This window comes from Trichosurus vulpecula, chromosome 3 (assembly GCF_011100635.1).
Source record: "Trichosurus vulpecula isolate mTriVul1 chromosome 3, mTriVul1.pri, whole genome shotgun sequence".
In the NCBI taxonomy this organism is placed as follows: domain Eukaryota; kingdom Metazoa; phylum Chordata; class Mammalia; order Diprotodontia; family Phalangeridae; genus Trichosurus; species Trichosurus vulpecula.
Genome location: NC_050575.1, coordinates 288,792,866 through 288,819,638, shown reverse-complemented (window position 1 = coordinate 288,819,638; position 26,773 = coordinate 288,792,866). Strand labels below are relative to the sequence as shown.

The window sequence follows — 26,773 nt, the reverse complement described above, 5'->3', positions numbered from 1 at the left end:
CCCCCCCTTCTTCTAACTTGATGCCAATCCCTAGAACTTAAGTGTGGTGCCAGATATAGGTAGAAGCCAGCTAAAGTGTAGAATTTCCTGATGTGATGAACCTCTAAAACACTTTTAAGATGGGCTGTCCAAAAATCCAGAAACTGCTGAAATAAACTTGTCTAATCCTTGTCTTGCAATTCTGTGAAATGTTGGCCCAGGCTCTTAAAACTCTGATCAGTTCTCCAGAACCTTGGGGATATTAGGAGATAGAAATGTTTTCTTTGAACCAATACTAAGAATTAGAAAGAATGAGAGATATATCAATAGAAAGTGTAACTTCCCATGTAATTCCAAAGGATTTCCCTACATCAAGGAATAACTTAGGCTTCAGAAACTTACTTTGGAACCTTACAGATGTGGGTCAATTTACCAGTAATTGTGGGAAAGTCTCTTTGACAAGAGTGATTATCTTTGTTCTTCAAAAGGTTAAGATTAATTTCAAATCTCTGAAAGTTCTATTTTGAACCAGCAATCTTTTTTTCTTCTTCCTCTCCCTTATTTATTCCCCCCAGTAAAAGTCAGGTGTTTTTGGTTGAGTTGGATGGTGAAAATAATACAGGGCTGTCTGAGAAGTCTTGGTGCTTTTAGCTTAAAGCTTCACTAAGACTTCTGGGACACCCCACATATATGGGAACAAACAAACCAACAAAACCCCCTCAATTAAGAAAATTCAGGATTGGGTTAATAAAGCAGAATGGTCAATGAGACCATCTGGATGCTTTACCCATGAACAACTGAGAATTATCTGTGCCCACCTGAATTCATCTTCACAATCAAGCGGAAGCTTGTGATCAAACTATCAGGAACTTGCCTGCTGCCAGGCGTTTCTAAGAGATGTCATGAACTCTCAAAAAATCTGGAAAAAAATTTGTTGTGTTAAACATAATATGAATGTGATTTAAGTGTAGGTGTATCTATATGCTTGCTATATAGCCCTTTTATGGGGGTGGGGTGGGAAGTAATGAGAAATCACTGACTTACCTTTAAGGCTATTGTACATAACTTTAAAAAGTTACCTGCATATTTGACAACCATTTGGTTGATGCCTCACATGTTTTCTCCCCAGTGATTCTGCTTTTAAAGAAATAAGTTTTATGAACATCTCCTTCAAATTATTTTTTTATTGCAAGTAAAATAAGCATTTCCATATACATAGTAGATTGTATTGAATATGTAGCTTTCAAAGCTGTCCCGCTTGGCCATGTTGCCTTCTGGCTTTCTTTCTGTTCTCTTAACTATTAAAAAAATACTTCAATTACTTTTTAAAAGAAAATCAACTCTGTTGTTAACTCTCTTCTCTAACTGCCTCTCTACCTCCTGCTAGCCTTTGAAAAGTAAATAAATAAAAACAAAACCCTTGGAACACAAATGCATAATCAAACAAAACAAAGTCTTACATTTACCACATCCAAAACCCTAAGTCTTGTCCTGCATCTTGAGTCTGTTGCCTCTCTGCGAGGAGGAGGGTAGCGTGGTTCATCTTCGGTCCACCATCCAACTGTGGTTGGTTATCGCACTGATCAACGTGCCTAAGTCTTTCAAAGTTGTTTGTTTTTACAATGTTGTTGTCATTTTATAAACATTTCTCCTGATTCTACTCACTCTATATCAGTTTCCGGGCTTCTCGTACTCTTTGGTTATTTCTTACTTACAAGAATATTCCATTACATTCATATACCATATTTTGTTCAGCCATTCTTCAACTGATGGGTATCCCTTCAGTCTGCACTTCTTTGCCACTAAAAATAAGCTTCTCTAAATATTTTTATGGGTCCTTTTCCTCCTCCTTTGATTTCTTTGAGGCATAGGCCTAGTAGTAGTATCACCAGGTCAAAAGGTAGAAATGGCATTTAATTTACTTTCCTATTTTAAAAATAGTATTTCCTATTTTTTTAAATTTACTTTCCTATTTTAAAAATAGTTATTTTAAAACACACTTGAACAACTATTTCTTACAAAATATACTTTTATAAAGTAAAAATACAGTAAATTAGTAAAGTAAAAAAACAGTTCACAATTAACACTCACCATTTGGTTCCTATTCTGCTCAAATGACCATTTAAGAGTTTACATTTATTCCTAGAGACAGTACCAACTGGACTGGAATCTCAATAACCAATCACAATTAATTCACATTCTTCCGAGCTTCTCCTAAGAAGTCATAGGCCTGCTCTGAAATATCAAAAGGTTCATGAACACCTTCTGGTGACAGTAAGGCGTGGAGAGCACCAGAGTTTTCTTGGTTTTGCTTAAGGAAGTCATAAGTGACTTTCCATCGAGTAGCTTCGGTTTCTTCTTCTGCCCATCTGAATGGTGGGAGGACGGTGGAGTGTAAGAGAGGGTACACACAGTCATGGTACACAAGGATGAACACAGACTTCAGAAACTCTCTGTCTCTCTGGGAAAACACACACAAATAAATAATTATTTAGAAATTATTAAAAACATACAGATTTAGTTGGATACTTATGCTGCCCCTTGGCTGCCAAGGGTTTTCTACTATGTCCTCTCCTTCCTGGCATTACATGATTTAGACTAGATGTGTCAAACATGTGGCCCATGGGCACATAAGGCCTACAATACTCCCAAGTATGGCCCAAATCAGATTAAAATGTAATTGAGGAATATTTTACAAAATAAGTAAAACAGACAATATTACATTTTAAAACTAAGTCAGTATGAGGCCCACAGGGATCCTTATGTACAGTTTAGTGACTCCCCAACTTTATGTGAGTTTGACAGCTTTGGACTATGGCTTTGAAGCTTAAGTTTTATATTTCAAGCTTAAAGAAGTTGTGCATATATTTTCACAACTACTAAATCAGAAAGGACTGTGAACTTGGTTTAAAAATATTTTGATAACTCTATTTCAATATAGTTTCCTTTGTATTTCGTGCATTTAAAAACATTATTCTAAGAAGAGGTCCACAAGCTTCACGAGATTACCACAGAGGACCATGACACACACAAAAACAAATAACTCTTGGTCTAAGTTTCTTTTTAAGAAGATTTGTAAATATGATTAACAAAAGCTCAGAGAGTTGAATAATATATCAGAGAAGGCTGCGGGGTGAACCTCAAGACAGAGATGAGATCCCTGCTTTTATCTTCTACCTGATAGCACAAATTAAACAGATTAACATAAAATTATGTTGATAACTAAGAACAGTTTAATATGTTACCCCTCCCAGATTATAAATCTGCTAACCCTTTAATAGGAACATTTCATCTCTTCTTCTACTGATGCCTCATATAGTGAAGATGTGACCCTCGGTCAATGGAGACTATATTGGGAGAACAGAACCTCTGGCAGGTCTTAGCAAACTTGAAAGGCTTTATACCCAGGCCCAGTGGCAAACCAGGCATCTGTCACCCAAGGGTGAACCTAGCCAAATTTGGTAAAGGATGGTAAGGTTTTAAAGGTCTCTACAACTTATGAAGACTAGCTATTAAAATATAAAGCCCCAAAGCTGTTTCCATGCAAATAAAATCACAGGTTTTTTTTTTACGTACCGAAAATATTTAATATGTTTTGCCAAAGGAGTGACTCAGATGGGAATTACAAGTTGATGGAAGAAGATCTCTTGAGCATGGCAGCCTCATAACTGGACACTGTTACTCGTATGCTTATAACTGGACACTGTTACCCGTACCTCTTATGGACAGGTCTGGCCTTAAGTACAGCACTATGACCAATGAAGAATTATAAATGTATTAAATCTACCAACTCCAGCATAAGCCATGTATAGAGTATGCATAATTAATACAGGCCAATCTGATATGGACACAATATTTGTATTTTTAAATTAAAAAAAGAGACAATTGTGGCTTCTCATTCCAAAAAATTCCTGTATTTCAGCCTTCTATTGGGAGGTTGTATAGACAGGCCTTTAGTCATTAAAAATACTGGGTTTATTTTCATCATGGCACTGACCTTACCACCCTGAGCCAAGCACTTTTCAATAAGTTCAGTTTAGCCGAGTTTCTGTTCTTTCTTTGCCCCTCCCTATTGTTTTTGTACCCACAGTTAGAAGGTTTGTAAAGATAAGATTGAATCTGGCAGCCAATCAGAAGGTCTAGATTGGAAATTTCCTTTCGAGATAGTAAAGCAGATTTAAAATGAACATTTTTATTAAATGTTTCATTGGAAAAAAAAGGAATTCCTACATTAGGACTGGAAAGTCCACACCCTTCTAAGATGTTTATTTGTATGATTTGTAGTCATATAAAGTACAGTTTTATTTTGTTAGGACATGCTAGGGCCACATCTATTTTAGCCTGATAATGCAAAAATAGCTAAGTTTTATTAGGGGAAAAAATTACCTTTTCAGATCTTTTTAAAGTACTTTCTTTTTCAGCCCACGCAGTCTAAAAATTAAATACAGAAGTTTATATTAGTCTGAGTATTTAGACACATATAGTAAGTACAGTCTGTGAATAGGAATATCCTGGTTCAGGATTGGTGCCCCATCAATATAGGGAGGAGGTCACAAAATGTCACCCTTTGAAACTAAAGCTATGAAGAATCAACATAAAATAGATGAGTTTAACCAAATGGAGACATAATCCACCTCAAAAGACAGCTAATTTGCTGCTGGTGAAAACATCCCAAATCTCATCAAGGGACTAGGGCAGTTCCCAAAACCAGTCAGCCAGACAATCAGTCAGTCAACAAGCATTTGTTAAGTGCTTACTGTGTGCTAGGGATTGTGCCTGCAGTTACAGAGACAGTCAAGAAGCTCACATTTTATTGGCTGAGATAACATGCAAATAACTGTGCACACAAGACAGAGAGAGACTGGCTGGACTAATGTCAATGGGAAGGCCTTAATAGTGTGGAGGAAGTGGGACTATGGTGACTGGGAAAGGCTCCTGCAGAAGGTGGGGTTCGAGCTGAGACAGGTGAGGAAAGTATTCCAGGCAGAGGGGAGAGATGGTCAGTGCCAAGGTGAAGAGATGAGAGATGGAGAGTTGCTGAAGAGGAATAGCAACAAGGCTCGTGGACAGTAGGGAGAGTAAAGTTTAACAAGACTGGGAAGGGAAGGAGGGGCCAGCTCATGAAGAGCTTTAAAAGTCAAACAGAGCCCTTTATATTTGATCCTGGAGGTAACAGGGAGCCACTAGGGTTTATTGGTGTGTGTGTGTGTGTGTGTGTGTGTGTGTGTGTGTGTGTGACATGATCAGATCTGCACTTTAGGAAGATCACTTTGATAGCTGAATAAAGGGCTGAATGGAGTGGGTAGAGACTGAAGGCAGAAATTAGAGTAGACCAAAGTATCCCCTAAGTCTCAAAGGACTAGGACGGCTCCCAAACTTCCACTGCGGTGAAGTAAAAATGAGATACAATCTAATCATTATAACATGTCCATGCTATATGATGGAAGATGATGGGATAGAGGGCAGTGCATGAAAGCAACCACAAACAAAATATGGGGTCAGTCAAAATCCTGATGCCTGTACATGCTCACCTCACACATGATTCGACTCCAGTGAGCTTTACAAATATGTCCCTCCCTTTACTCTTCTCTTTGCTAAGGCCAACCCTTCTATGTGTAACTTTGATGCTGTCCCTCCTGTTTTCTCAAGAAGATTCCTCTCCAATCATTCCCTTCCCCTGCTCCCTCCCTGCCCCCCATTCCATTTCCTCCCTATCTATCCTTCCCTACTTCTTACAGACATGCTCAGGTAAGTCTCCATGATCTTAAAAACCAAACCAAACCCTTACTAGATACCACCATACCTGCTCGATATTGGCCTATATGTCTCCTCCCTTTCTTAGCTATTCTTTGATAAAACTATCTATTCCTCCATTTTCTTTTCTCTTATTCTTCTAAACCCTCTGCAATCTGGCTTCCCTTCTTACCATTCAGCTGAAGCTGCTCTCTCCAGCAGTTACCAACTATCTCTTAATTACCAAATCTAACATCCACTTCTCAATCCTCATCCTTCCTGACCTCTCTGCAGCCTTTGACTCTGTCCTCCAACTCTGAGTTGATTTGATTATTACCTGGTATGCGGGGTGGGTGAGTTGCGTGGTCTGTTTGGGAGATGAGACAGCCTACTGGCAAGAAGAGGCGTGGATGGCCAGATGCCCCCAAGCCCCAGATTGAATGCTAATATAAGTGAAGCACTTTGCAAAGCTTAAAGCATGATATATGTTTTAGATGTTATTACTCTTATCATTTGAGTGTGCGTATGGGGGCATTTCTGCTTTTTACAAATTACTTAGCAAACTGTCACTATAAAAAATGTGGTCTATGAAATGGAATATATATATATACATACATATGTGTGTGTTTATGTGTGTGTGTGTGTGTGTGTGTTACTTCAGGGGAGCAGCATTACATGCTGAAACGAACACTAAACTTTTAGCCCATAAAAATGGGCTTGAATTTTGGCTCTGACACTTATTACCTGTGTGAACAAGAACAAGCTGTCTAATCTCTCCAGGCTTCAATATCATCATCTATAAAATGAGGAGGTGCTACACATCTCCCAGGGTTGCTGCAGGGATTAATGAAATAATGGGTCTAAAATAGTTTTAGACAAAAATGGTATATGTTACAATTATTATGATTACAATTTTTATTAACTTGAATACTATACAGTTTGAACAATGTTCTATTAGCATACACATCATTATAAGTTTTCTAGAAGAAGAACAATTAAAGTCATTGTTAAATTTTGCAACTTTTTCTTGAGTATGCAGTGCTCCCCGCTGAAAGGCATCTGTATATTTTGTGTATCATATGTTTGTGTGTATACATGTGTGTGAGTACATATGTATGTGTATGTATTTGCCTATGTACTCACATAACGACCTGCATTGGTAGAAAGAGTTCTGTGTGTATATGTATGTATATGATATGTACATGTTTACATGAGAAAGTGCCCACATTAATGAAATGACAGATCCTTAAAGCATTAAAGAAGTACAGATTCAGATACCAGGCTACTTCTTTCACCTAATCATTTGAAAGTGAATGTGTTCATACCTGTGTTAAGTCTATGTACTCATCAGGTCAAGTAGGGTTTGCAGTTGGAAGGTATAATATTAAGGTGGGACTTTTTTTTTTATAGTTTTTTCTTTTAGAACGCTAAAGTAATCAAGTGCCTCTGGTTAAATCTTACTAGGTGCAAAGCCCCAGGCCTACACCCTTTTGCTGATTAGATATGAAGCCTTTGGGCCCTAAAAAGGGTATATAAACTCAAGAGGTTAGTGTTTTCTTTGGGGCTCTCACTCACTGGAAGAGTGTTGGTGTGGAGGCTGGTAGCTGCTGGAGCCACCTGGCTTTGAAAAAACTCAGATGTTGGTGCTTCTCTTTCTGGTAAGTATGTATGTGATGTCTTGATCAGACAAAGCCTGTCTGTTGAATTTTGTTATTTGCTCTGTTTATATTGTCTCTGTAATTTCCATTTGTATTTGCTCTGAAATTCAGGGTGCTGGCTTTTCCCCCTGAACTAACTGAATGATATATTTATGTTTGATTAAAGTGAGATTGTTAACCCCTTAAAGTTGCTTTCCTTAGAAAAGCAGATCAAAGAACCTGTGCTGGCAGCTCTTGTTGCTGGTCTTGTCAGGTCTTACACCCCTACAGCATCTGCTAGCAACACTGTCGTTACAGAAGAGACCTTAGAGATTATCTAGGCCATCCCCTTCAATTTATAGATAAGAAAATTATACAGGAGAGCCCAAAGAAACCTCATAGCCAGAGGAGAACTCACATCCAGAAAAATCAGGAAAATTTCTATGGAAGCCCTTTTTTCAGTGCTAGACGAAGGTGCTGACCCACTGAGTGTGGATGCAGGTATGTATGTGCATGTATGTGCAAATGTATGGCAGCATGAAACAGTGGAGGGAGAGATAGACTTGGAGCCAAGACAAACTGAGTTCAAATCCTGCCTTTGTTTATTCTGGCTGTGGGCCCCCAGCAAGGCATGTAACCTCTTGGTGACTATAAGTTGCAGAGACGTTGCTGACTTGCATTGGTAGAAAGAATTTCCTATGCCAATGAAATCACTGGTCCAATATCTGTCTGTCTGTCTATCTATCTATCTATCTATCTTCTAACTCTCCCCTAACATTTCCTCCAGTAGTTGCGTTCTTATTGAATTCACTCAAGTCTTACATCAGAATGACAATCTGATAAAGAAATAGCAAAAAATCACCAACTGCCCAATAAGGAAAAAAAAACCAACAAGATTAAATGAGAAAATAAACCAAGCATCTATTTAAAGTAATTAACAACAGGTATAGCAATTTAAGATCATGATGCATGTCACATACCCTAAGTACATCCATCAGGTCAGGTTGTTCCATGAGTTTAGGAAAGGTTGCTAGAATTGGACTACTAATTAAATCTGAAGTGGAAAAGAAAAGAAAATGATTTTATGCAACTTTCTTTCATTGAAATATATTGTTACAATAATTATTTTTTAAAAATGTATTACTACTTAGATGTATTATACAAAAAAGAGCTGGTATAAGTATCAATCTGGATTAGTAAGATTACCATATTAATATTACCAATTAAAGACCCTAAATTTTAGTGAGAAGGATTTGGAAGTATCTAGCAACATAAAAGCTTATGGAGGGCCAGCAATCTGAATGACCTGCTACAATATATTAATTACTTTTTAAAATAATGTAAAAATGAGCTGCTTTATAACACAATTGAATGAAATAGATTACTATGGATCTGTGCAAAGAATTAAATATGCAAGAATTCTACAGAAACTAGAATAGCAAAGTGCTCTATGACTACCTTTCATTCATTCGACAGACACTTGTCAAGCATCTGCCCTGTGCAGAACATGGTGCTGGGGGAGCTGCCTGTCTCACAGTTCAGTAGGGGGAAAAGATACATACACAGATTGACTTGCTAAACAGTATTACATGATAAGCGCCCTCAAGAAGTACAAACCAAAGAGCTCTGGCTGTTACTGATCAATCTTGGTCCCTTGATGATAGAATTTTATTGGGCTGAATTGTGTGCAAGCTCAAACAACCTCTCCCTGCTCATGGGAAAGTGTTAACATCCTTCAACTTCCCTAAAGAGTCACTTCAGCCATGAAGCTTTCCTTGGCATTATAATACATCCAAAAGCATATGACTGAACAGCTTGCCTTCTCCCTCCAGTTACTGCTTCCTTAAATATAGCTAGCTCTCTGTCCGAGCATATCCTGTCTTCTTCCTATTTATTTAGGAGGTATTTCCACCGAGGACGTCTACTTATGTACTCTTGTACAGATGCTGAACACAGCTGACATTTAAAAAAAAGTTCCAATAACACTCAGACTTATCACTGAGATAAATATTGCTGCTGCACATGTTCTACTTTGGACACATTGTTTAAATATGATAATTTCTTTCTTTTTTAAAGCATCACGTATCATATGAAGTAGAAGATTCCATTCCTGCCCAATAAGTTTACATGTAAAACAAACAAAAACTCCAAGGAAAGAGGGGTAGGCAAACTACAAAGCAAGGGCAGAGCTCTCTGGGTCCTGAAGTCTCCTGAGACAATTATTTTGTGAGCAAAGTCAAGATTAAATGGGGACACAGTGGACAGTGCCAGGGAGCTGACACAGGCAGAGTGCACTGACAATGGCCAGCAATGAACAGCACCATCTGATGGGTCTTATAGTAACCTGCTGTCAGGTAAATGGCTAGGAGCCAAGCCACTAAGCTCTGCTGACAGGCGCTTTTCTGAGGCCCCACCTTTACCTGGTGAACAAGAGAGCCAGCCGACCATGACAGTAGTAAACTTACAGAAACAGAGAACAGCTACTCCCAAGGAAAGCATCAGCTAATGGGGCTGAACACAAGGGCATGGGAAAAAAGCCTCACCAGCATTTTGCATGCTTATCCTGTCTTTCAGGAGTACGTCACCAAGAATTTCTCGATAGAATACCAGCAGGTGAATGTAGCACATACTTCCTATTAATGTTTCTGGTAGTAGACTATTAAAGAAGAAGAAAAAATTCATTAAAAAATACAATTCAGCCCAATGTCTTTGTAATTAGCTTACATTCACTATAATGAATAGCTCCAGAGCACTGTTTCATTATGTAGCAATTATAGTAATGACTTAAAGGAATGTCCCATCATGCAATTGCTAATCATAGAGAGAAAATCTTCCAAATAATTTTATATTTCTCTAAATACATGCTCATGTGCCAACTACATGCCTCAGCGCTTGCTTTCATATTTGCTTCTTAGTATACTCACAAGTCTGGAGTTAAATGTCAAATAAAAAGGATCATTGAAAAGTCCCAGCTTTTTAGGCATTTGCAACTGGTCATAAATGTAAGAGAGAGTGAAAATCTAACTTTATAAAGGCAATTGTATACAACTGTGCAGAGTATCTTGAAACGTGTAGTGTATGATGTTGTACACATAACAATCATCGCTGGCACTGAGGAAGAGGAAGCCTCCATGTTAAGAAAAATCGTGAGTGGTTAAATAAAGGTCCTAACTTTAGTCAATAATAAGAAAGGGAACACGAACAGGAAGAATGCATTACAGAGTTAGGGACAGACACTGCCATTCTGTTGAAAGAATATGAAATAAACCACAACCTTATCTTAGGGAGCTGTTTCTCTAGTATAGGGATCATCTGGTTTTCCCTGCCCAGGAACCATTAGGAAGCTCCTTAGTCCTAAAGTTAAAACACAACTATAGCTAGATGGACTGCCTTCAGTCTCTAACACTAGACTCACAACCCTACTCGAACAAATGCAACCTTAATGCAGTATCCAATGGGCCTTACTAAAATAAAGTTACTTTTATTTTGTTGGTAATTGGCATTTGACATTCCCAAGCCTTGCCCTGTAATTAGGGGAGTTTGTGTGACAGAAAACAGAAGTAAAAAGGAAGCTAAAGTAACAAAAAGTAAATGGAAGAACATCAATTTGAGTATTTGGGAATATTTAAAATATTGGCTCCTGCCTAAAGTTCCAAAACAGTTCTCTGAGCCATATAATAACCACACTTTAAAATTATTTCTCTCATTTATCAAAGAGTAATGTAAATATGCAATACTTATTTACCTTTTTCCCCTTAAAATGGAGGTATTGCTATTTCCCACTTCTTTTCTGTCTCTCAAAGGTACAGAGATAGTTAACAGTTAACTAACAATATACATAAGATGAGGTCCAATGACCCACCATTTCTTTGTGCGGGTTCTCCATGGATTTGTACTGGTCCATCCCCGCATGCAGTTGAACTCCTTTACAAGCCAACATTTAGCACAGCACCTAGCACACAGTAGGTGCTTAATAAATGTTTATTGACTGACTGACTAACATGTACAAGGCTGCTGGCCAATGAGAGGGCTATGGTCATAGAGCGGTGTGAAGATGACTTCTATGGGGAACTGAATCCATGTTTCATCAGCTCAAGGCCCTTGTAAACAACTAAGATTGTTTACCAGACACACAAGCTGGGAAAGCTTTGGGTCTAGGCCCAGCAACATGTGCTATTCAACTGAAAGATAATGTGCTTATTGTTCAAGGACTAGCCTAGGTCAGTTCAAAGAGGCTTGTCACAAGTTTGCCCCAGCAACTCATCAAATGAGTCTACCAGACTCTTACTTCTTCTACAGGTTTTGAATCTATAGAGCATTGAAATAATTATATATGGCAAATAGAGAAGAGGAATATAAACTAAGGGCACTGGCCTAGATCTTGAGTGGACAAACTCTTAGGGGTGAAGTACCAGGTTTCCATAGGGTCACCCATTCATAGTCTCAAGGTGACAGCAACTACCTTCAAGTTAATCTGCAAAAAATGATAATTATTGAATGGGCAGGGAGAACAGGTGCACTGATGTGTTGTTAGTGGAGCTGTGAAGTGGTTTAACTATTCTGGAAAGAAATTGGAACCATATTCAAAAAGTCACTGAAACACAGGCTGCTGATTACTAGTCTAGTAAAAGAAAAGTTAGCATCTTCATCATTCAGGCCTTCTGAATGCTGAGTAAGATGAATCATCTACTTCTGATTCATCTCCTCCATCTACGATATGCAAGCATCACTGCGCAGTTTTAAAGTTAGAAAGACATGGTAAAAATAGCATTTGGTAGGATTTTTTGTTTGTATTATTTTTTGACAATAGCTCTTAATGTATGCAATGGAAAAAGTTCCACTACAAAATATTCAGCTCTCAATGGGAAATGAGGAAGGTGATAAAATCACAGATAATTGATACCATTGATACCATAGATAACTGATGCTAAATTTCAACCAAAGTTTCTATATCCTCTCTAGCTAAGTTTTTCATCTGAATTTTAAGAAGAAAACTCGACTTATTTGTACATTACTGCCTCTTAAAATTTCTCCAATAACCCTTTGTACAAGTGATAATGAGCATTAAAATTGCCAAAAGGCAACAAGCAAGTGAAACAAAGGCACTGATAATTCAAACTGGCTAATCAACTTCTGAATAACTCAGCAGTGAGTGCACGTGGGAAAACCGGTACCGACCTCAATACGCTTCTTGACCTTCTATTTAGGGATCTTAGTTTGACCAGAAGTTGAGGCTGTCTCCTCATTGTCATCATCTGATGAAAAACACTGCTGGCTGCTTTTAAAAAAAAATTAGAAATAGACAAACTGGAACTCCCGATATTTTGGATAGTGTTATAGAGCAAAAGGACTTTAAATATACTTATCGATTAGAAAAGGCAAATTACACAAAATGTTAGTCATTTACATCACAAGTAAAGGAGTAGATAAAAGAGGCAAGGTCCAGTGATGCCGGACATCATTCTTCCCCAACATATGTAGTCTATACTCTAAAATTCCAATACATTCGTTGAGATGAATGACAGCATCAGCCTCACCTAGAGTTTATAAGATCATCACATGGGACAGCAAGTGTGAGGTTAACTCTGAGGAAGTGTTCACTGTAACACAGACACCAGGTTCCTCTGCTAGGTTTGGAAAGCTTTTTGAATCAATGGAAAAATCCTAGATTGGAAGCAAATAGGAAAGAGGGACTTGTAGCCTCATCAAATGAAACAGGGGGATCATCTGCCTCTGCTCTTCTTCGCTCCCACATTAATTCTCTTATTTGCTACCAGGAAAATCGGCTCTTGGAGAAGAAGACAGGGTTTAACATTAAATCCAATACCTTCTAATGCTCAATTTAAGTGATAGTTTGTATAGGAAAGTATGTCTGTGATAAACTACTCTGCGCTTAGTAGAAAATGATTACTTTCTCTGATACATCTTATCTTTATTAAATCTTTAGGAAAAAGAAAGTTTATATATAAAAGTATACCTCTTCTGGAAATTGAAGGATCCACTTCAATGCCTTTTTCATAAGGAGTACCGCCATTCAAGTAAAGTTCATAGGTTCTGTAGAAAAAGAGTAATTAGTACACTCAGTACATTTTGAAAAATACAGGGAGAAAATATTAGGCAACGTCTAGTTCTTAATTTTGTTGGTCTTGTGACATCTTTTTTAACATAAAAAGGTATAATATCACCATAAAAAATTTACCCAGGCGCCTGTTTTCATGTGGTATTTTGCTATCCCTTATATGAGAGAAATTCTCTGGAAGGAAACCGAAGATAACCTACTTGGGAGGAATAGGTGTTCCATCGGCGTCAAACAGTTTTAGGAAGACCCAGCCACAACTTAATTCTCCTTTTTCACCCGTTGACTAGAAAAGTAAAACAAATACATAAACCTTGACGTCTGAGTATCTCTGAACAAAGATTTTTTTTGGTTGGAAACACATACAAATTCTAAAATGTTTTTCAAAAGAAAATAAAGCGACATGTAATCACTGGGTTTGGGGCCAGCAGGAGACCAAAGAGAAAAGCTGTAACCAATAAGAGAATATGATTTGGTATGTATTATTGTCACAGTTCTTATATCTATTTCCTAAAGAGTTAGTACGATATAGTGGAAACAGTGAAGGAGGGAGGGACTCAAAAAGTAGTATAGCATTTTAAACACTGGGTGATTATTAGATATAGTTATTTATATTGATGTTTATTGCCAAGTTTTTAATGAAACATTTAAGTACATGTATTTATTTCTATAGATATATGCCTAAAATAACACCACCATCTACTTCCAAAAAACGCATCAAGTTGCAGTCGTCTTGGGTTTCTACATTCTTTAGGATTTCTAGGAACCACCACAAATTCTGGTAAGCCCACTTTGCTGGTCCTTTGAGAAACTATAACAACACTTGTGGGAAATTCTTGTTCATTTCCAAAAGCAGGAATAATTTTTTAAAAAATCCCCGTAAAATGATACTGGGAAAAGCAAACTCTTTACGTGAACTTACATTACGAACATAAGAGACTCCAACTTCAAATAATATTCCAAGTTCTGGTGAAGAAGAATTAGATCTGATAAAACAATCCCCATCAAGCAAGCATGGCAAGATACCAGTTACCTTAAAAAAAGACAAAAATATAGAATCATTCAAGATTTTCCATCCTATTCATTTTTAAGTGGCTTGTATTCTATGATTTATGGTAAATAAGGAAGGGAAGGGATGGTGGTGTAAAGATAATATAGAGGAGATTGTAAGGATCCAAATTCTAGGTTTCGTCCATGCCAATCCCTGAGCAAATAATTTAATTTCTCTGTATTCCTGTCAATAAACTGGGACTTTGCTTACTACCTGGTCAGAATACTAGATAGGGTGAAAAAAAAAAGAGCACCTGGAGGTGGTCAGGGGCACTAATGGTTGGTCTGGACTTGTGATTTCATCATTGTGGGGAGCTCCAAGTGTGGAACATCCTTTCACTGGGCCCTAAGACTAAGAGTTGCTTGAGGCACTGAACGATTAAGGTACATGCCCAGAGGCACATGGACAGCGTGTGTCAAAGGTAGGATTTGAACCCAGGCCTTCCTGGCTTTGAGGTCAACTCTCTCATCTATTCTGCCAGGCTGCCTCTCCTGTGGTATCTGTTCTTGTTGTTCAGTCCTGTCCAACTCTTTGTAACCCCATGGACCACGGCACACCAGGCCCTTGTATCCTCTGCTATCTCCAAAAGTCTGTCCAAGCTCATATTTGTTGTTTCCATGACACTCTCTATCCATCTCATTCTCTGCTGTCCCCTTTTCCTTTTGCCTTCAATCTTTCCCAACATCAGGGTCTCCTGTCTTCTCATTATGTGGCCAAAGTATTTAAGCTTCAGCTTCAGTATTTGACCTTCCAGTGAATAGTCTGAATTAATTTCTGTAAGTATTGGCTGGTTTTATCTCCTTCCTGTCCAAGGGACTCTCGAAAGTCTTCTCCAATGCCATAATCCAAAAGCGTTGATTCTAAGGCACTCAGCTTTCCTCATAGTCCAACTCTCATAGCCAAACACTGCTACTAGAAAAACCCTAGCTTTGATCATACAGACCTTTGTCAGCTGGGGTGTCTCTGCTTTTTAGTATGCTGTCCAGATTTGTCATAGCTTTTCTTCCAAGGAATGTCTTTTAATTTCATGGATGAAGTCACCATCTGTAGTGATCCTTGAGCCCAAAAATATAAAATCTGACATAACTTCCATTTCTTCTCCCTCTGTTTGCCAGGAAGTGATAGGACTAGTTGCCATGATCTTAGTTTTTTTTTAAGTTAAGCTTCAAGCCAACTTTTACACTCTCTTCTTTCACCCTCATCTAGAGGCTTTTTAATTCTCCACTTTCTGCCAATAGAACGGTATCATCTTCATATCTGAGACTGTTGATATTTTTCCTGTCAACCTTAATTCTGGCTTTTGATTTGTCTAACCTGGCATTTTGCATGATGTACTCTGCATATGACTTAAATAAGGTGACAATACACAGCCTTGTTGTGCTCTTTTTCCAATCTTAAACCAATCAGTTGTTCCATGTTCAGTTCTAGCCTTTGCTTCTTGGCCTACATACAGGTTCCTCAGGAGACAAATGAGAGATCCAGTACTCCCGTCTCTTTGAGAACTTGCCACATTTTGTTGTGATCCACACAGTCAAAGACTTTAATGTAATGAATGAAGCAGAAGTCGATGTTTTCCTGGAGCTCCCCTGCTTTCTCCACAGTCCAGTGAATGTTGTTAATTTGGTCTCTAGTTCCTCCATCTCTTCAAAAACCAGCCTGCTCTTGTGGGAATTCTTGGTTCGCACATTGCTGAAGCCTAGCTCACAGAATCATACGCATAACCTTGCTGGAATGTGAAATGAGCGCAATTGTTCAATAATTTGAACTTTCTTTGACATATGGTATCTAGATAAAATGAAAAAGAGGACTGCAAGGCAGTTTCTCATCCATGGAAGTCTAGAATCTCTTGCCTGGCCTCTATTTAATACTGACTCAGGAATTAATCCATTTAACCAAAATCCTACCTACTGGGATAGCCTTTAGTGGGTTTTCTTCCAAACTCTGAGTAATACAAATTTACATAGCACATTTTCCTGGTAGGATTTATTTTACAAAAAAACACTCTACTTTCTAAATTCTTCCTGTTTTGAATTCCATTTCCTCCAAGTTTCTACTCAACGCCCACCTTCTGCAGAAGGCCTTTCCCTCTCTCTCAAGCTCTGAGGTAATTTCATCTCCATGTTGGAAGTAACATAATAATATCATCCAGAAGCCATGTATGGGCCATCCATCTCGATTAGAGGTAAAGGAAGACAGACAAATGCCCTTAGTATTTAAGGAATGCATGTATTCTTTATACTTATTATGTATTGGGTGGGGGGGAAGAGAAAAAAAAATAAAAAAAATTACATGATAAATTTATTATATGTTTAAAAGGAATACCAAGTTGTGTGTAATAGATTTGCAGTTTCATATTCAATCATCTTTTTATTATTCAATTATGTTATGGAAATGCTAGTTTTATTTCATAAATTACAAATAAAATAAATATATATTTTTAAAAAGAATAAGTATAAAGTCTCCACTGCCATTAGAGTTTTCTTTCATGGGAGATTTACAAAAAGAGGTATATAGGATAGGGTGTGGGAGGATTGAAACTGGCACCTGGTATGGGAGTACCCACGCTGATGAAGCCACAAATTCTTTGAAGGACTAAAGCATGATGATTCATAGGAGTTATAATTTCAGTGAGTCAGAAAAAGGAGTGATTTGATTTAAGTACTCAAAGCACTTTTTGGACTTAGGTAAAAATTTAGTCTCACTTGTAACACAGCAAACTAATTACATAAACATGTAACATACTGCCCATTTCCCCTCTGTAATTTTACTATTGTGTTTTCGAAAGAACAATGCCGTAAGGAGTATACAATGACAGCCAAGTCTTGAAAATCTTAATAAGGAAATTTGGTTCATTTTTCACTCTGTTTGTTAAATTGCTCACTTACCCGTGGAGAAAAGGTCCAGGTTTTGGGCTTTTTTGGTTGCCATGTAGCTCTGACTGTATGAATATTGCTAAGAACCTGAAAACAGATTTTGATATATGAAATTATCTTGGAAAAAATCAGGAAATGATATATTTTTTTTCAAGATTAAAGAGCTCAACTAATACTGTTATTAAAGTGAGTAAACTAAAATTTCTCAAGACTGTACATGAATTCAGACTTTAACTCTTGTGCTTATAATTATATTGTGTTCAGTGGATTATTAAGCATGGTCTACAGAAAAAATAGTTAATATGATAAATAAAAATTACTGGGTTAAGGAATGATAGAGATCAACAAGGACCTATAGGGCAATTACCCTACAAGTTCTGATTCAATTAAATTTTAGAAAACATTTTAAGTATCCAGAATGTGCACAGCACTAGATGGCCTCTGGGGTACCTCTCAACTTCATTAGTCTTATAAAAACAAAGATGAAAGTATGCCTGTCCTTGGGGAGCTTATGGTCTACTGAGAAGATACAACATGTACTATATGTTGTATATATATACATGTGTGAATATAGAGTAATGGAGAAGGAGAAAACTAAAAACTGTGTGTGTGGTGGGGGAGGTCAAGAAAGCCTTTGCATAAGAGAATCTAAGTGGAGCCTAGAAGTAAGTTAAGGAGCTGAAGAGGTAGAGGCTGAGGAGCAGGGGATTGCAGGCATGCAAGAATAACCTCCACAAAGGCATGGAGTTGGGAAATATCAAGCTCAAAAAAATTAATGATAGGCCAGTTTGGATGGAACATAGAGGGCATGAAGGGAAGAAAAATGAAATAAGTAAAGGTAGGAAGGATCCAGGTATGGGGCTTTTCAGTCCCATACTGAAGAGAATTATCCTAGAAGTACTGACAGTGACACGGGCAGACCTGTACTGTAGGGGGATCATTTTGGCAGTTTAATGGAGGAAGGCTTGAAAAGCAAAGAGGAGGGAAGCAGGGAAATCAATTAGAAAGCTACTGTAATAGCTCAGACTGGGAGGGACTAAGTGCCTAGACCAGGGTAATGCCTGTGTGAGTGGAAAGTAGGGCACAGATGCAAAAGATGTTGGGAGAGAAAACTGATAGGGATGTGAGACAGGGATGAATTCAGGATGGTGGTCCCTTAATAGAAATTGGAATGTCTGGAGGCGTGGTTTTATGGGGAAAGTCAACAAGTTTTGTCTTGTGAATATCTAGACTATTATTCTTCAAGATCTAGAGAATTAAAGACTACATGCTTCCTTTAATTAACCATAACACTTGTAGTCAGAAGGTTTATCCTATGACTTGCATAAAGGAACTTAGACAAAAAGCAAAGACTGTGTTGTGCAAACAGGATAAAATTATGGGCAACCTTTGATACTTTTTCAAATGAGTCAGAAGTTTTTTCAGATAAAAAAAGAGTACCCACATATGAGTTTTAGTTCACTTCCCAAAGTACTTTAGATGTGTACCTGACTTGGTGAATTGGTGCCTGCTCTTGCAGTAATGCAGATCTCTAGACCACTACAGAAGTAGAGGACCAGAGGACCACCCACACATCTATAGCTGTTGGTACAAAGGCCTGGCCATGCAGGCCCCATAAAAGCCCCAAACTGGATCCCACCTACTGTTGCCTGTTGTCTTATCCAGTGCATAAGTATTTCATCTGAACTGCACTACCTGGAGGACCCTACCCTGCAGGAATGCATAGGTTGTCCCAACTTCTCTTGCTGAAAGTTTCAGAAGCTGTGCTCTACATCAGGGGCCAGACAATATCATAGGGTATGGCTACCTTGCCTATGCTCGCTGGTAGTTGGTGAAGGCGTTATTCCCATATTACAGATAAGTAAGTCCTAGAGAGGCTACGTGGCTGGCAAATGGGAGAGCCAAGATTAGGACTTAGGCTTGTAAACTCATGCTTTTTTTCATCCCATCATGCTGGACTTGTCGTTAAACAGCCAGTGACCGTTAGAGCACAGTTTGAGTTTGCCGGTCATAAGTTCTGCGGCCTTGGGCAAGTTACTTAACACTGAGGAGCCTCAGATTCCTCATCTATAAAACAGGAAAGACCTGTGCTCTACATTCCCAATTCTTAAGACTGAGAAACCAAAATCTAAAAACTATGTTTACAGTGTCTTTACAACTGGGCAATTAGATTAATTCAATGTTATTGTGAAGTCATATTAATGGCTTATGTAGATAAAACAACCAACTAATAAGCTGAATTTGGAGGTAACTTTCTGACCCAAAGGCTTGGTGTTTGTAGACAGCCTGGCAAAGAAAGGACAGAAAAAAATCACAAAAATATGGTAACACTTGGCAAAATATTCTGAAGATACAGTATTTTGTACCATAGCGTATCATGCATTTGGCACAGCATTGAGAACATTGACTTTGGAGTCAGAGGACAGGGTTTAATTTAAATTAAATTAAATCTAAATTTCCCACTCTGCCACTTACTACCTGTGACCTAAAGTTTGATTCAACTTTAGACTTTTACCAATGCTGTACTAGCTTTTAAGCAAATCTACATTGTTACTGAGCTGCTTTGGAAAGTCACTTCAGTTCTGTATCTGTGAAAGGAGGTGGTTCAACCAGCTGGCCTCTGAGGTTCCCTCTAGTTCTAAGCATATGATCTCATGACTGACTGCACCAGCGGAGCTCACCTTGCTTCCATCAAACAGGCAGAGGCGTACGTGTCTGCTCAGGACCTGTAGGCTCACTCCTGGAAGAGGAATCATTTTACAGCTCCACAAGGTTAGAATCAAGGACACACGGCTTAGTCTGGGTTTAATCTACAGCAAACAAGCATATAAATGAATACAAATATATATGTAAAAAGTTATTTTTTTACACTTCCTATCTGAATTTTTACAATTCATGCCATTCTCCATACTTAGCATCCTATAATTACCACTGGTAAATTAATACATTAAACTCAATTTGCTAAGAAAGTACACATATGAAAAAAGAAAAAAAGACTGAAAATTTACAAGACGGAAAATACCACTGTCTGGCAACTATTTAAAAAGTTAATGTTAATTTCAATTAATTTAATTAAAATTAAGGTTAATGTTAATGTTAAACATTAATGTTAAATTTTTTTGTTAATATTTCACTTATTTTACTACTAGTAAGTACATTAGTGTGGAACTGACCAAGTGTCTGACTGATAGTTAAAGACTGGATATGGTGACCTCTAAGGTTCCTTCCAACCAGGGCTGTGCTGGAGCCAGCTCTTGGTGTGAGCATTTACACCTCAGGAATCAGCAAATATTCCAAAAGCACAGCTTGACATTGTTTTGTTGATTATCTAGAGCAGGTTCCCCACCCCTGGTACAGCCTAAACTTAAGAAAGTGATGGATAAAATACTGAAAATGCAGATTAAATTTTAAAGTGATGTATGTGATGTATGTGATACATATATATTATAGCCAATTGTTAAACATTTACCAGCATACTCCTGCTTCCAATTCAAAGATTCTATTACTCTATTTTAAAAGTTTTATTAGAGTTTAGATTTATATCAATACTGTATTAGCTTTTAGGCAAAAATTTCATTATTACTTAACTGCTTCAGAAATTACTATATTTTCTTCTACCTCTACAACAAAAAGAAACCCAGTATCTTACTCTACTTCTAGGTGTGTGACAGAAGTCAAAAAGCTCCAATTTAAGACATCTGAAACATCCAACAAGTATGTGGAAGTTCATTATTTTTGTAACGAAAAGAACCACTTTTACAGACAGAATAAGTAGGTGACAGAAAGGCACAGAAAAAGGGACTAAAGAGAATGCAAATGGTAGGAAAAAACATTGCATTATGACCTTCAAGATATTCAACTTTTTATAGTACATGGCAGTCAAGGTTAAGTTCTTTGTGATCTCTTCTTTCAAACAATACATTAACTCAAAAAAATCTTTACTGAATGCCCACTGTATGTAAAGCCCCATGAGCACTAAGGAGCCTACAAAGAGGAACAGGGCATGTTAACTAAAAATCTAGGTTCTAATGGAGGGCATAAAATGTGCACAAATAACTGTGATGCAAAGTAGAAGATGAAACTGAGGCAAGAGAGGTATGATGTGCTATGATCAAGGGTGAGAAACCTGAGACCTCAAGGCCACATGTGACCCTCTTGGTCCTCAAGTGCAGTCCTTTGACTGAATCCAAACCCCACAGAACAAATCTTCTCAGAAAAAGGACTTGTTCTGTAAAACTTGGTCTCAGTCCAAAGGCCACACCCAAGGCCACACACCTAGAAGGCCACATGTAGCCTTGAGGCCGCAGGTTCTCCACCCCCGTGCTAGGTCAACCTCATAGGAAGAACAAAGGGGTACAGGGAAGGTTCCATAATGTTTCTAAAAAACAATGTGGTTCTAAAATATTTACCACTCTTCCCTCCAACTTAAAAACAGGTAGATTATAGTCTGTATCTTTAGTTCTAGGAAAGACTGCCTAGTAATATTCCGGTCCTTTGCTCTCCCCAAACAGCAAGATCATAAGTCATGCCTAACTTTCTCATTCCTATCAGTCTAATAAGACAGAAATACAAAATAAATTGCTTTTTCTCCCTGGTAACAGAATTGTAAATGATAGAGAATGAAAGAGGAATAAAGCCATGGTAACCAAATCCTATTTAAGGTTCTACATATTACAAATTAGTAATAGTTAAGTTATATTACTATATGTACATAGGCCAAAAAAAGTTTTTACCCTACAATGTACTGTCCAATTTACATACCAGGAAATGTAATTTATTTATATACTTAGGAATACACCTAAATCTTGAAAATGCACAGTTTTTCTGATAGTAAATACTTACAGCACCATTTTCAGGATCCCATATCATATCTTTAAAAGCCAATTGTGAAGGGGTAAGTTCAGGCTGTAAAAAATAACCTGCTTGAAACTGACTCCCTGAAAAAAAAAACATTTTTCTTTAATATTTGTACTGAAAAGAAATGAAATGCATGATCTAATAATGATCTTGTCTTTCATTATCATCATTAGTTATCCTATGTCACCCCCGTAGGTGCCTGGCATCGTGCCAGGAAATAAGGAAGGAGCTACAGAAAATTAATCAAAAACCAAAATGTCACTAGGTTCCAAGGAGCCTGTTCTTTCATTTTTGTCGATAGCTTTTGTTTTTAGATTACTTCCATTTCTTTTTCTTTTCTTTTTTTTTATTTAAATTTATTTATTTAACATATTTGGTTTTCAGCACTGATTTTCACAACAGTTTGAATTACAAATTTTCTCCCCATTTCTACCCTCCCCCCCACTCCAAGATGGCATATATTCTGGTTGCCCTGTTCCCCAGTCAGCCCTCCCCTCTATCACCCCCCTCTCTTCTCATCCCCTTTTCCCTTCCTTTCTTGTAGGGCAAGATAAATTTCTACGCCCCATTGCCTGTGTATCTTATTTTTTAGTTGCATGCAAAAACTTTTTTTTGTTTTTGAACACCTGTTTTTAAAACTTTGAGTTCCAAATTCTCTCCCCTCTTCCCTTCCCACCCACCCTCCCTAAGAAGTCGAGCACTTCAACCTAGGCCATGCATGTATCATTATGTATAACCCTTCCACAATACTCATGTTGTGAAAGGCTAACTAAGATTACTTCCATTTCTAATACCATTCCCCACCCAGACAACCATTCTTATAACAAAGAATCAAAAAGAGGGGGAAAAGGAAAAGCAAAACTAACCAACAAACCCAACAAGTTTGACAGCACATACACACTTCTGCACTGAGGCACACCTCCATTTCTTCAAAGAAGAGAAGGAGGTGTACTTTCTTATATCTCTGTTGGGGCCAGACTTGGTCATTATAAAGATGCATCCCTCTGCTGTTTTTTCCATTTACATGGCTGTAGTCATTGTGAGTATGGTTATCTTGGTTTTCCTTATTTCATTTTGCATCAGTTCACATAAGTCTTCCTATGAGTCTCAGGACTCTTCCCTTCCATTGCTTCTTATGGCACAGTAATATCCCATTATATTCATGGACCATGATTTGTTTAGTCATTCCCCAACTGATGGGTTTCTACTTTGTTACCAGTTCTCTATTACAACAAAAAGTGTCTTTGTGAACATTTTAGTGTTTGTGGGACCTTTCTGTCTTTGATCTCTATAGGGCCCAGCAGTGGGATCCCTAGGTCAGAACACATAAATTTGAGTCATATACTCAGGGTAACTGCAGATTGCTTTCCAGAATGACTGGGCTAATTCACAGTTCCACCAGCAGTGTATAAAGATTACAGAGTTGGAAGGAGTCTTTTTTTAATATTTAATTTATTTAATATATTTAGTTTTCAGCATTGATTTTCACAAGAGTTTGAATTACAAATTTTCTCCCCATTTCTACCCTCCCTCCCACTCCAAGATGGCATATATTCTGGTTGCCCCGTTCCCCACTCAGTCCTCCCATCTGTCACCCCACTCCCCTCCCATCCCCCTTTCCCTTCTTCCCTTGTAGGGCAAAATAAATTTCTACGCACTATTGCCTGTGTATCTTATTTGCTAGTTGCATGCAAAAACTTTTTTTTGTTGTTTTTGAATGTCTGTTTTTAAAACTTTGAGTTCCAAATTCTCTCCCCTCTTCCCTCCCCACCCACCCTCCCTAAGAAGGCAAGCAATTCAACATAGGCCACATGCATATCATTATGTAAAACCCTACTACAATACTCATGTTGTGAAAGATTAACTATGTTTTGTTCCTTCCTAACCTGTCCCCCTTTATTGAATTTTCTCCCTTTACCCTGTCCCTTTTCGAAAGTGTTTGTTTTTGATTACCTCCTCCCCCTGTCTGCCCTCCCTTCTATCGTCCCCCCCTTTTTTTATCTTCTTCCTCCTTCTTTCCTGTGGGGTAAGATACCCAATTGAGTGCGTATGGTATTCCCACCTCAGGTCAAATCCGATGAGAGCAAGATTTACTCATTCCTCCTCACCTGCCCCCTCTTCCCTTCCTAGAGAACTGCTTTTTCTTGCCACTTTTATGCGAGATAATTTACCCCATTCTATCTCTCCCTTTCTCCCTCTCTCAATACATTCCTCTCTCATCCCTTAATTTGATTTTATTTTTTTACATATCATCCCTTCATATTCAACTCACCCTGTGCCCTCTGTCTATGTGTGTGTGTGTATATATATATATATATATATACACACACACATACATATATACACATATACATATACACCTACACATATACATACATAGACACACACATATGTATATATATGCATATTTCTTTCAGCTACTATGATACTGAGGTCTCATGAATCATACACATCATCTTTCCATGTAGGAACGTAAACAAAACAGTTCACCTTTAGTAAGTCCCTTATGATTTCTCTTTCTTGTTTATCTTTTCATGCTTCTCTTGATTCTTGTGTTTGAAAGTCAAATTTTCTATTCAGCTCTGGTCTTTTCAATGAGAAAGCTTGAAAGTCCTCTGTTTTATTGAAAATCCATATTTTGCCTTGGAGCATGATACTCAGTTTTGCTGGGTAGGTGATTCTTGGTTTTAATCCTAGCTCCACTGACCTCCAGATTATCGTATTCCAAGCCCTTCAGTCCCTTAATGTGGAAGCTGCTAGATCTTGCGTTATCCTGATCGTTTTTCCACAATACTTAAGTTGTTTCTTTCTGGCTGCTTGCAGTATTTTCTCCTTGATTTGGGAGCTCTGGAATTTGGCGACAATGTTCCTAGGAGTTTTCTTTTTGGGATCTTTTTGAGGAGGCGATCTGTGGATTCTTTCAATCTCTATTTTACCCTCTCGCTCTAGAATATCAGGGCAGTTCTTGATAATTTCTTGAAAGATGATATCTAGGCTCTTTTTTTGATCATGGCTTTCAGGTAGTCCAATAATTTTTAAATTATCTGTCCTGGATCTATTTTCCAGGTCAGTGGTTTTTCCAATGAGGTATTTCACATTGTCTTCCACTTTTTCATTCCTTTGGTTCTGTTTTATATCTTGATTTCTCATAAAGTCACTAGCTTCCACTTGCTCCAATCTAATTTTTAAGGTAGTATTTTCTTCAGTGGTCTTTTGGACCTCCTTTTCCATTTGGCTAATTCTGCCTTTCAAGGCATTCTTCTCCTCGTTGGCTTTTTGGAGCTCTTTTGTCATTTGAGTTAGTCTATTTTTTAAGGCGTTGTTTTCTTCAATATTTTTTTCAGTATTTTTTTGGGTCTCCTTTAGCAAGTCATTGACTTGTTTTTCATGGTTTTCTTGCATCATTCTCATTTCTTGTCCCAATGTTTCCTCTACTTCTCTAACTTGCTTTTCCAACTCCTTTTTGAGTTCTTCCATGGCCTGAGACCAGTTCATGTTTTTCTTGGAGGCTTTTGATGTAGGCTCTTTGACTTTGTTGACTTCTTCTGTCTGTATGTTTTGGTCTTCTTTGTCACCAAAGAAAGATTCCAAAGTCTGAGACTGAATCTGAGTGCGTTTTTGCTGCCTGGCCATGTTCCCAGCCAACTTACTTGACCTTTGAGTTTTTCAGCAGGGTATGACTACTTGTAGAGCAAAGAGTACTTTGTTCCAGGCTTGAGGGCATATGCTGTTGATTTCAGAGCTATTTCTATACAGCCAGCTCTGCCACACCAGCACTCCTCCTTCCCCAAGAACCGCCAACCCAGACCTGAGGCAAATCTTCAGCAGGCTCTGCACTCCTGCTCTGATCTGCCACTTAATTCCTCCCACCAGGTGGGCCTGGGGCCGGAAGTAACTGCAGCTGTAGTTCTGTAGCTACACCACCCCCGCTGCCCCTGGGGTGGTGACCTAACCTGAACTCTGTCCCCTGCAGCTTTTCCCACTAACCTTCTCTGTTGTCTTTGGTGTTTGTGGGTTGAGAAGTCTGGTAACTGCCACAGCTCACTGATTCAGGGTGCTAGGGCCTGCTCCACCCGGCTCCTGGTCTAGTTGGTCCTGTTGCCCATGCTGAGCTCCGCTACCCTCCACTCCATGAGCGACAGACCTCATCCAGCGACCATCCAGGCTGTCCTGGGCCGATCCCTGCTTCCCTCTGCTATTTTGTGGGTTCTGCAGTTCTAGAATTTGTTCAGGCCATTTTTATAGGTTTTTGGAGGGACCTGGTGGGGAGCTCATGCAAGTCCCTGCTTTATGGCTCCACCTGGAAGGAGTCTTGAAGTTCATCTAATACAAGCATCTTATTTTGTAGACAAGTAAACAAGGGAGGTTATGTGACTTGACCTAGGTCACATAGGCATCTGAGGGAGGATTTGAACCCAAATCCTCTGCCTCTGGGACCAAGAGTTCTTTCTGCTATACCCTGTTTGGCTATCTTCCCACTGCTGTGATCATTGCCAATTTGTCTGGGTAAAGTGAAACTTCAGAATTGTTCCTATTTGCATTTCTTTTGTTATTACTGATTCAGAAC

General features: G+C 38.3%; 1 protein-coding gene across 3 annotated transcripts in view; it reads right to left on the bottom strand.

The window, feature by feature from the left end:
- Positions 1-1,144: 1,144 nt before the first annotated feature.
- Positions 1,145-26,773, bottom strand: part of NPHP1 (nephrocystin 1) — a 45,696-nt gene continuing 20,067 nt past the window's right edge. Inside the window, exons 10-20 of one of the 3 annotated variants that reach the window (XM_036750527.1) lie at positions 22,192-22,286; positions 20,031-20,159; positions 17,362-17,436; positions 14,348-14,458; positions 13,629-13,711; positions 13,327-13,403; positions 12,528-12,627; positions 9,893-10,005; positions 8,330-8,403; positions 4,366-4,410; positions 1,145-2,440 (exon numbers count right to left, since the gene is read on the bottom strand). In XM_036750527.1, coding sequence (XP_036606422.1) covers positions 2,168-2,440; positions 4,366-4,410; positions 8,330-8,403; positions 9,893-10,005; positions 12,528-12,627; positions 13,327-13,403; positions 13,629-13,711; positions 14,348-14,458; positions 17,362-17,436; positions 20,031-20,159; positions 22,192-22,286 — 1,175 coding nt within the window. In that variant the 3' untranslated portion in view covers positions 1,145-2,167. Of the gene's footprint in view, positions 2,441-3,678; positions 3,729-4,365; positions 4,411-8,329; positions 8,404-9,892; positions 10,006-12,527; positions 12,628-13,326; positions 13,404-13,628; positions 13,712-14,347; positions 14,459-17,361; positions 17,437-20,030; positions 20,160-22,191; positions 22,287-26,773 lie in introns of those variants that run through there. The other 2 variants (XM_036750528.1, XM_036750529.1) reach the window with 2 other exon arrangements.